Source organism: Gymnoscopelus braueri (assembly GCF_963280865.1).
Source record: "Gymnoscopelus braueri genome assembly, chromosome: 8".
NCBI lineage: Eukaryota > Metazoa > Chordata > Actinopteri > Myctophiformes > Myctophidae > Gymnoscopelus > Gymnoscopelus braueri.
This window is the reverse complement of record NC_137609.1, coordinates 4,106,370-4,117,411: the sequence shown is the minus strand read 5'-3', so window position 1 is coordinate 4,117,411 and position 11,042 is coordinate 4,106,370. Positions and strand designations below refer to the sequence as shown.

General features: G+C 42.2%; 1 protein-coding gene across 5 annotated transcripts in view; it reads right to left on the bottom strand.

The window, feature by feature from the left end:
* Positions 1–915: 915 nt before the first annotated feature.
* Positions 916–11,042, bottom strand: part of amot (angiomotin) — a 53,609-nt gene continuing 43,482 nt past the window's right edge. For 3 of the 5 annotated variants that reach the window (XM_080435817.1, XM_080435820.1, XM_080435821.1), the window contains 8 exons: positions 10,509–10,601; positions 9,240–9,385; positions 8,134–8,283; positions 7,710–7,900; positions 6,789–6,920; positions 4,837–5,081; positions 4,010–4,306; positions 916–2,888 (listed from right to left, as the gene is read on the bottom strand). In XM_080435817.1, coding sequence (XP_080291943.1) covers positions 2,770–2,888; positions 4,010–4,306; positions 4,837–5,081; positions 6,789–6,920; positions 7,710–7,900; positions 8,134–8,283; positions 9,240–9,385; positions 10,509–10,601 — 1,373 coding nt within the window. In that variant the 3' untranslated portion in view covers positions 916–2,769. The remainder of the gene's footprint in view (positions 2,889–4,009; positions 4,307–4,836; positions 5,082–6,788; positions 6,921–7,709; positions 7,901–8,133; positions 8,284–9,239; positions 9,386–10,508; positions 10,602–11,042) is intronic. The other 2 variants (XM_080435818.1, XM_080435819.1) reach the window with 2 other exon arrangements.

Genomic DNA, 11,042 nt, shown 5'->3' with positions numbered 1-11,042 from the left:
GAGTACTTTTTCCACCACTGGGTCTAACGTTAACGTTACCAAAGTTTTAGCCGACTTGGCGTCGGGAACAACAACGTCGAATTCGCACCGTAGCTAGCCCAAACTAGTCAGTATGTAGACTGGGATGAAGTTGCTTTGCAGGTTGCTGATCCGGTCTGGGTCTATACCGGATACGGAAACGTTTCAAGCATGCATGTGTGCGTGCAAATGACCGGATACAGTAGGCAGGCTCTAGACCGGAGCACACTCTTGATTGACGATAGAAACCAGGCTTCCCACGGGTGCTGTGGAAAGCCTGGTGAGCTAGCTAGCTGAGGCCTGCTAGCATGCAGAGGCTGGCTGATTCACAACCGCGCTTTCCCCTCCATAACACTCACTTGTGTGATATTGCATTAAAAGCCAAATTGACGAGTTAACTAACGTTGTCCTCCTAGCTACAATACATGACGCATTTCTCAAGTCATTTCGAGAAACTGGAGGCCTAAAGAGGAGCTAGTACCAGTTTCCCTGTAGAAAGACGACCCCCCCCTCCCCTTTTTTTGTACATATTTTTATTTTCTAATGCTTTTTTTGTGTATAATTTTTTATTTTCTCATGCCTTTTTTGTACATAGTGGTATATATTTTTTCCTCTGTATTCTTATGTTGATTTTTGAACTGTTTGGTTGCTACTATATATTATGTCTATCTTAACAATATGACGCTTTATATAATAATATCAAGTCAACTACATGGCAAAACAATGTATATTTAATGTATGTAATAAACCTTGCTTTGTACTGAATCGCGTCTCCTCACAGGAAATCTCTATGGGGGGGGGAAAGGGCTTTCTATCTGTGGAACCACAAAATGGCTGCCACTGCGATGCATCTGGTCTGCTGCCCCCTAGCGTTGATCCACAGAAAGACACCAGTAGTACACAGACTGTTGAGTTTTATTGGTCACAGTTAGATTAAAGCATCACTTATAAACACTACATCTACACATCAAATGAAATGATTGTCAACCAACCCAACATGAGACGTTATCATTATCAAACACATTCACTCATTATGGATCTGATTTTATGTTATAGTCTGAAACACAAAGGTCAAAATATGAATTCATTATATGTGCATTAATTATGAATGCATTATGTTTGTAAATACTATTAAACATGTTTACAATCTGAGTCATCAGAACTTAGTGGACAGTAACAAAGCACATTTAGTTGAGTACTGTACTTAAGTACTGTACTTAAGTACAGTATCTGTACTTTACTAGTATTTGTTTTATTTCAAATACAAATATTATACTTTTGACTCCACTACAATTTTAGGAGACTCCTGCCACCCAAACGCACAATCATGAATTACCAATTAATATAGTTTTGACATTTTAAGGGGATTATTTCAAAATTTCAAATTACGTTATATAGTTTTGAATACTTAAATATCAACTTTCACTTGTAGTGGAGTAATATTTGACCAGGAAATTTGACCAGGAATATCTGTACTTTGACTCAAGTACTGGAGTTGAGTACTTTGTCCACCACCGTTCAAAACCAACCAATAGAACAAGGACCTACAGACAGACAGACAGACAGACAGACAAGACAGGTTCAGTAACTATTTGGATAATTAAGTAACAAAAAGTGATTTTTTTACTCTTCTTCATTAAGGACCTTTGACCCCATCCAGTGGGGTCCTACAGGCATCAAAACGGACCACCGTGGAAATGTCATAACGCAGCAGTGCACTGTGGTCTGTGCGTGATGATGTCATAATGCAGCAGTGCATTGTGGTCCGTGCGTGATGATGTCAAAATGCAGGATTGCATTGTGGTCTATGGTGATGACATAAGGCAGCAGTGCATTGTGGTCTGTGGAGATGTCATCAGGCAGCAGTGCATTGTGGTCCAGAGCCATACTTCTAAACTTTAAACTCATTCATGACTGTCCCTCCTAATTGGCTGACAGAAGGGACATTCAGATGAAATGTCACAATCAGTAAAACCATGCGCTGCTGTGATCTAAACAAATACAAGTACATTACTAAAACATAAATACAAATATCTACGTCAAATGATTTGATGTAAATAAAGGGAAAAACTAAACAAATACAAACAGTCAAACTACAAAATCATTAAAAAAAATAAGTAGTGCAATAATATGCAACAAGAAGGTAAGTCCATACATTTGGTCCAAGGAGGCTAAGCTAACCAGTTAGCCTCCAGTTAGCAACACTGTACATATGAGCTGAACACGGTACTGTTGAACCTCAATCGCCCTCTAGTGTCGAACCTCTAGTGTTTAATCTTTAGTGAGGAACTTCAAACATTCTCTGGGTTTTAGGTTTTAGAAACGTAAGAACTGAAACATAAGAACTGAACATTTCAGCCACATGCCATGTTTTTTTTTAATCTTCTGTAGTTTTTAAACTGAACTGGAAAACAAAACCGCATGAAAGAGTTTCATTATGTTTTCATGTTGTGACCATTTTGACCAATCAGGATGCAGATTGTAGATTTTGACATGGAAGCGTTTAGGAGGAGCTTTAACATTTGTGGCTGAAATGTCATTGGTGATCCAAACTACCAATCACATCTAGCAGATAGGAGTTAAGAGATACAATCCTTCACCTACATTTACACTGTGTGTGTGTGTGTGTGTGTGTGTGTGTGTGTGTGTGTGTGTGTGTGTGTGTGTGTGTGTGTGTGAGTGTGTGTGCGCGTGCGAACGCGTGCGCGTGGTCTTCAGGATGACCTTCACCTGACCTCAAGGTCACAGAGGTCAGATGAGGATCTCCACCATGTCATTGTCCACTTCCTGTTGGGTGGGCGGAGCCTGTTGGGGATGGGATTGAACGGGAGCCCGCCTCTCCAGAGTACTGCTGTGGAACCCTGGGACATCTAAAAGAACACATGCACACACACAGACACAGACACACAGACACGCACACACAAGAACTAGTTAAACATCACTAGTGGCCTTTGGGGGGCACAAAAGGCCAAATGCCAGGTCAACAAGGCCATCGGATAAAACAATTATTTTTTATTAATTGAATTTAAGGGGTTACGAATGATTTAATTGTTAAATAGATAGTATAACTGTCAGCAAAATAAATAAACACAGCTTTTCAATATTTCTGAATTCAGAATGTCAGCAAGACACAGGTGTCTAAAAAACACATTGACAGGAAAGAAGCAAAGGAGAAAAGGGTGAAATCAGCTGGCACATCGGGATAGGGCATCAAGGCCACTGTGGCCTTAGGGTATATCGCTTAAAAAATTTTAGATCATTTTTTTAAGAGCATGAGGCCAAAACGAGGGGCAACGAGTCAACGACGGCCATGGCCTTCATGGCCGTCGTTGCCGTTGAGGTACTGGCTGGAAAGACGAGGTAAGCGCTTCTATCACTTCCTTGTTTACATTTTGTGGTGAGGCCGTCGGCGAGTCGCAGACAGTGTGAACACTCAAATCTCGTTGAGCGTTGTGAGGCACTGCGACGGGTCGCTCCAAGCATAAAATAAAGGCATTAAAACATTCTGAGCTGCTCCTTTGTAAATGTTTAAAGGATGGCTTCACCCATTTTCAACCTATCTTCATAATAGATCCTCACTAATGCTCCTGATAAAATTGTGTCATTTTTTTATACTTGGTCTGTCTCATAGGAGAGTTGTGTACACTTCAGACACCCGTCTACCAGTGACATCAAAGTTAGTTAGTTTTCTTCAATATTTCAATTTTTTTTTTATTAACGCGAGAACAATGGCTTCCATTAAAGCATGCCAACTTTCCAGGAATAGAAAGCCTGCAGTTTCTATTAGCTTGGATTCCCCATCGATGATGTCACTGGTAGACAGGTTTCTGAACGGTCCACAACCCTCCTCTGAGACACAGAGTGAGTAGACAAAAATGGTACCATATTATCATGAGCATTAGTGAGGACCAGTTCTGACAGGAGATGACAGGTTGAAAATGGGTGAAGTCGTCCTTTAACGTTTAATATTTAGTATTTAATGCTTAATGACCTGCGAGGCGGTCAGGGACGTAGACGGGACTGGGAGACGAGAGGCGAGCGGGCAGCGTCATGCTGCTCTGTTTGCTGCAGTCTGGGTTCTGATGTTGGTTCTGCTGCTGGTTCTTGTCCGTCTGGGTGCAGCTGTCTCGGCTGCCCGTCTTGGAGTGTCCAGATGTCATGGGAGTGGACGACAGGACGGACGCCATGGCGGTGGACATCGGCGTGGACGGCAGGACCGGAGACGGAGACGAAGAGATGGACCCTGTCCTCAGAGAGTCTGTACGGAACTCTGGACCCAACAGAACCCCTGAAGTAGAACCAGCATAATGAATTAAACACTGGACCCAAAAGAACCCCTGAAGTAGAACCAGCACAATGAATTAAAAACTGGACCTATAGAACCCCTGAAGTAGAACCAGCATAATGAATTAAACACTGGACACAACTTTTGAAACAATATATATAGAGTCAGCAACCCGAACGTGGGTTTGATCCACTGTTTGGGAAACAGTGAGCTAGAGTCTTATTTAACCCATTAGGACCTGAGATCGATTCTACAAATGCCTTATAAATCAGTAGTTCTCAAACTTTTTTGTTCCAAGGACCCCCAAAATGTATTTGGTCGCGGACCCCCACCTGAAAATGTTTTGTGCCAGGGACCCCCAGAAGAGAAGATTTGTGTAAAAAAAAATCAAAGTTATTTAAAAAAATCAAACATGTACGCGCTGTGAGCTTGTATATATTTGAGAACCGCTATATATATAACTAAAATCTAAAATGACACAGATGATTTCCCGGTTTGAATGGGTTAAAGTAACTAGCAGTAGAGTAACTCACCCAGACTACCTTTCCAACTGGAATCTCTGCGTTCCTCAGTGATGGGTGAGCTGCTCAGACCCAGGTTGTGCGACAGCAGCCCAGAGCTCCCTGTGCTCCCCGTGTTGGAGATAGACATGAGGGATTTGGACGGGCGCATGGCGGAGGTGGCGCTGTCACCCTTGTTGGGGTCCTTCCTGGAGCGCTGGTGGAGCACCTTGATCATCGCATCTTTCTCTATGATCTGAGCATGAAGATTCTTTATTCTAGAGGGAGAGAGACATAGAGAGAGAGGGAGAGAGAGACAGACAGAGAGAGGGTTCATCACATTTACTCCGATCTTGATCCGTGTGGGACAAAGTACTCAAATCCAGTACTTGAGTGTAAGTATAGATACTCCTGGTCAAATATTACTCAAATAGAGGGCGCCGCTGGCTTAGCGGTTAAGGTGCATACCACATATAGGCTCTAATGCAACTTGACAGCGAGTCGTGGGTTTGAGTCCCGAGCCCGGCAACCTTTGCTGCGTGTCACTCCCCATCTATCTCTCTCCCAGTTTCCTGTCTATTTCTACTGTGTACTATCAAAGGCAGAAAAGCCCCCAAAAATATATTTACTCTCTACTACAAGTGAAAGCTGCTCTGACACATTTGTGCTTGCTTTTTTTTTTTTTTGGCTAAAAGGAAACACAAAAAAGTCCTAGGGTTTCCATTGTGGTCCTATGAATACATGTCATCAACAAATACAAATAGCTATATTTACAGAGGAGAAAAAGGAAAATCGGGACGGCAGTTTCAAGGGGATTTAATATCTATCTCCCTTGTAGTTTTCTGACAGATGCTTTTTCAGGCCAGTTTAGAAAGAAACCAGTGATTCACATCCTGTAATGGATGGTGTCAGGGCATTCCACATTGGTGGGAGAGTAGTAAAATACATGTTAAATGTGGGGGGTACCAGATCGTAAGCACTCCCTCTGGTGTTGTGACTGTTGGTGTCACTCACTCTGGAGAAGTAGTTAACCCATTAAGACCTGAGAAGATTCTAGAAATATCTTCTAAATCCTAATTTTTTTTTGAAAAAAATAAACAATTTTTATTCCCCTCGATTTTTCAAAAATAGCAGATCTACAAGCTCATAGCGCGGCACTCGGTGCCGCGCTATGAGCTTGTATATCTGCTATTTTTGAATAGCCTAAAGAAATCTAAAAGTGACACAGATGCGTTCCAGGTATCAATGGGTTAAGACAGGTATGAGGGAATTGATCCTCTGACTATCTTAAATACCAATCCCATTGATATTTGCTTAAAGGGCAAGACCACTTTGGTAGAGGCTTGGGTTGTGTAGTTACCTTGCCATGATGTAACAACAAAGGTGGACAAGAAATCAAAAATAATTTCTTCATTGACTAGAAATTGATAATTTAAAATATGCTCCACATTGACTTACATTGTACAGTGAAGAGGCTCAGGAGGAGATCTTTTAGCCTGTAAACGAACTAAATCACTAAACCTAGTACTGTTTTTTTATATATATAAATGTCAACTTCCTATTGATTTTGCTATTTTTATTAGGAAGACAACCCGGACTGGATCTGCGGATCTGGATCTTCAAATAGTAAAATCAATAGGAAGTTGAGAGAAATTTCTTGTCCACCTTTGGAGTTACATCATGGCAAGGTAACTACAGTACACAACCCAAACCTCTACCAGGTTTGGTCTTGCCCTTTAACACCGTCTTCTACCCTGAGCCATCCTAAACTATCAAAGTGAGTTGGAATTAGGCTAGTAATGGGCTTTAGGCTGATTAGTAGTTGTATCAGTTTGTTTTGGGAGGTCTGAAGTTTAGTTTTTAGTAACATTGAGTCATAAGTTTAGTTCTGTGTGTGTGTGTGTGTGTGTGTGTGTGTGTGTGTGTGTGTGTGTGTGTGTGTGTGTGTGTGTGTGTGTGTGTGTGTGTGCGTGTGCGTGCTTTACCTGCTCTCCATGTCCAGACATCTCCTATTGGCCATCAGGATTTCTTCTTCTTCTTTCTGAATTCTGGCCTCCACTGAGGTGTCATAACTGCTACTGGTGGAGTGGCATATCATCGAGGAAATAGACGTATCCCTGGAGACCAAACAGGAAGTGAGTGTATTGATCCATTAAAATGTTCCGTCTAATAATAGGACATGACCCCCCAAAATAATCATATATGAACTGGAGACCCCCAACCCTGACAAGCACTTGGAATTGTAGGAGTTGAGGCATTACATTTAGTTTGACTCGGTTCCACAGATAAATATTGAGAAAATAGCAGATGTACAAGCTCACAACGCCTCACAACACAAGGCGCTGTGAGCTTGTATATCTGCTATTTTAACAATATTTATTTATTTCTTAGGTAATTTGACAATTTGGGCTTTTTTTTTAATAGTATAGTTTGATGGTTACTTTTCACACAGTAACCTAATGGTCTTCTTTTTTTCTCCTCTTCATTGTAGAGGTATTAACACATTGACTGCCAGCATTAAAACATCGCTTTTCATCCCCATGCCAGAGTTTTTTTTACCTTATATTTACGATCCACGGAGAGTCGACCCACGGGCGCCGCGGTGTGTAAACAGATGTAAACAATGGGTGTCTGGGGGGGAGGGTCTCCTCTATCCACCAGAACAAAAAATGTGTAACCGCGATCGGCCATTTTGTTGCCACCGGCCGTTGAATAAGGCTTGTTTTCACAAAAAAATTGTTTTCCTACAACTTTTAACATAGGAGTGGAACATAGGAAGTGTCATTTTTTGGTATGATGTTATACATCCGTCCATTCCTTCTTTCAGAGTCTAGGGATCACCGACCCACAGGTTGAGAACCACTGGGTTAAGTGGTTCATATGATTATTATTATGTTCATGATTACCTCTGTGTGGCTACAGAAGCAGCGGCGTCCAGTGCAAACTGCCTCATGACGCTCTCCTCCAGGTACTTCTGCTCCCACTTGGTCATGTCGGCCTCCAGAGCCAGGATCCTCTCCTCCTTCTCCCGGACGTGCTCCATCAGCGCCGTGGCCGAGTACTCTGTGGCTGCACCCCCCGCCTGACTGACCCCCCGCTGCACATGCACACGCACACACACACACACGTTTGTATTGCTGCACTTGTGAGGAAGTCAACATTTTAGGACAGCAATTTTATGTATGCCATTTTGAAAAATATCGGGTATTTTTAACTGTATAAGCCTGCAATTTTTTCTGTGTGTGACGTCTGCGCAGTACAGGGCCGGTTCTGATCCAATTGCCGTCCAAGGCAAGCTTTCTGTGTGTGTGCATGTGTGTGTGTGTGTACCTGCTGGTTGCGTAGGCTCTCCAGCTCTCTCTCCAGCCTGGTCCGCAGTCTGTGCTCCAGCTGTTCTCTCTTCTCACAGGCAGCCTGCAGCTGAGCCAGAGCCTGCTGCATGCGCTCCACCTTCTCTACGTACACCTGCTTCTTCTTCAGCTGCACACACACACACACACACACACACACACACACACACACACACACACACACAGGTTTGTATAAGTATTCTCAACATTTTAAGACAGTGATTTTGTGAATGCCATTTTTTATTTGGTATTTTTAACCATAAGCCTGAAGCTGAAAAATAGCAGAACTACAAGCCCACAAGGCGTCACGCTACAACGTGTTGTTAGCTTGTACATCAGCTATCTTTTGGTGCACGACACAGGCACGCAACCAAGTATAAATCGGGTATAACTCTAATCCCTAAACCTGTAAACGTAAAACAAAAACTAAAAGTTAAACCATAAAACACATGTTTTTCTTGTGAGGACCACAATCCTCACAATGTCTATTTCTCACATTCTACTATGCTTGTGGGGATATTTGGTCCTCTCTCTCTCTCTCTCTCACACACACACACACACACACACACACACACACACACACACACACACACACACACACACACACACACACACACACACACACACACACACACACACACACACACACACACACACACACACACACACACTAATTACTTCATAAAAGTAGCTCAGAAAACCACAGTGGACCTGAAGCTGAACAGTTCTTATCTACCACCACCAGGGGGCAGAATGGCACAAACATTTGAAATAAACTCATTTTATACTGAATCTACTGTAATGCTTAGCTCCCAGTACAACAGTATTACAATGTGGTAGTATTTAATCTAAGTAAAACACATAGTGGTTCTCAAAGTGAGGTCCGAGGATCCTCTGGGTTACTTGAGGGGGTTCCAAATGGACCCCTTACAGGTCTGTAACTCTGACAGTGTACAAATGGAACCAAATGGGTCCATTTGGTGCACTGTTATGGTGGTCCTTGAAATTAAAAAAAAGTTTGAGAAGTTTGAGACATATAGAATCCTCTTCCTCCAGTTCGGCTACTCTGGTCTGGGATCTTCTTACCTCTTCTTCCAGTTTGACTACTTTGGCCTGAGCGTTGTTCAGGGCCTGGTCTCGGATCTCGATGTGTCTCCTCTGGTCCTCAGTCTGAGAGCGAAGAGCGTTGAGTTCCATCTCTACCTTCTCCTTCTCCCTGACCACCTCTTTATCTGCACGCACGCGCATGCACCCACACACACACACACACACACACACACACACACACACACACACACACACATACACACGCACAATACACAGACATAATGCAGGCTTACAGATTAGGAGGGGACATTTAAATAGTTGACCACTAATTGTAAACTACTGTTTAGGTGGGACTAATTCACCCCAAACTAAATACAACTCATTTAAATATAAGATTAATATTGTAAATAATAATTATAACATACAGAACTCTAGTTGTGTTTTCCAGCAGTTCTTACACTAGATTTAGCACATTCATAACACATTAATTGATTCATTAATTAGTTCTACAACTTGCGTTTCATTCTAACGTTGGACGTCCCTGCTTTGATGTGACATCTGAACTGTCTTCTATATGCAGAACTAATGACATCTGAACGATGATACTACCATCCATGATACTAACATCAAAACAAGCAGCAGTGTAAGGCTTTGTGAACTCCATGTAGCCTGCAGTAAGTCTCATTTTCTAGGAAAACACACAGAAAACATTTCCACAAAGAGAGATAACACTGTTTCACTTTATTTGAACTCTCTTGCAGTCAGTCTGTCTGTCTGTGAGACGACTGCTGGCTTCACTGTGTTCAAGTAGTTAACTCATTCAGTGCCAAACTTATTTCTGGCTTTATCACCCCTGTGCCAAGGCCAAAAATACATTGTAAAAAAAAAGTGCTTAGGAGCCGAGATACAGCCTTTTTCAGTAAGAAGTTAAACAAGAAGTGAATGGAGCAGCAAATCTTCAAATCATCATATCTTGGGTTCTGCAAAAAAAAAATTAAAAAAAAAAATTAAAAATTAAAAAAAATTATGACGTCGGCGACGTCATTGGCACTCTGGGCTTATAAAAACGTGACGTCGGCGACGTCATTGGCACTGAATGAGTTAAGATATTGGCTGCAATAAATAAAAAATCCTTCCGGGCACTACACGTGTACATCTACAAAAACATCTTAATACACACAATGTAAACGTGTGTGTGTGTGTGTGTGTGTGTGTGTGTGTGTGTGTGTGTGTGTGTGTGTGTGTGTGTGTGTGTGTGTGCGCGCGTGCGCGTGTGCGTGTGTGTGTGTGTGTGTGTGTGTTACTCACTCTGTGTGAGCAGTTGTGAGATGGTTTTGCGGTTGTCTTCAGATCCGTCACATTCTTTAATAGCCAGTTGCTTATTGGCTGTTTCCATCCGCTCTGTAATGACATCACAATGACATCACAACTACTGTCATGACATTACATTACATTACAGTCATTTAGCAGACGCTTTTATCCAAAGCGACTTACAATAAGTGTATTCAACATAGGTAGGGAACGAAAACTACTAATCACCAGAAGTCTTTAGTGCATTTTCTGCAAAAACAAGCAACCAAGAGTACACCTAGCGCTAAGGTAAAAGTGCAATATATCAGCTGACATCACAATCATCGCATCACAACTACATCAAATAAAACTGACATACATTCAGTCGACTAACCCGACCGTTCAACCTTGCCAAATATCGCTGACCAATTTCATCCAATCAGGAGAGAGAACTCAGGGGTGTACTGGAGGTGGGGCGAGGTGGAGCCTCCACTAGTTGCCCGCACATGCATGTACATGCACGTGCGCACCTCGCGCATCGATCAAAAACAA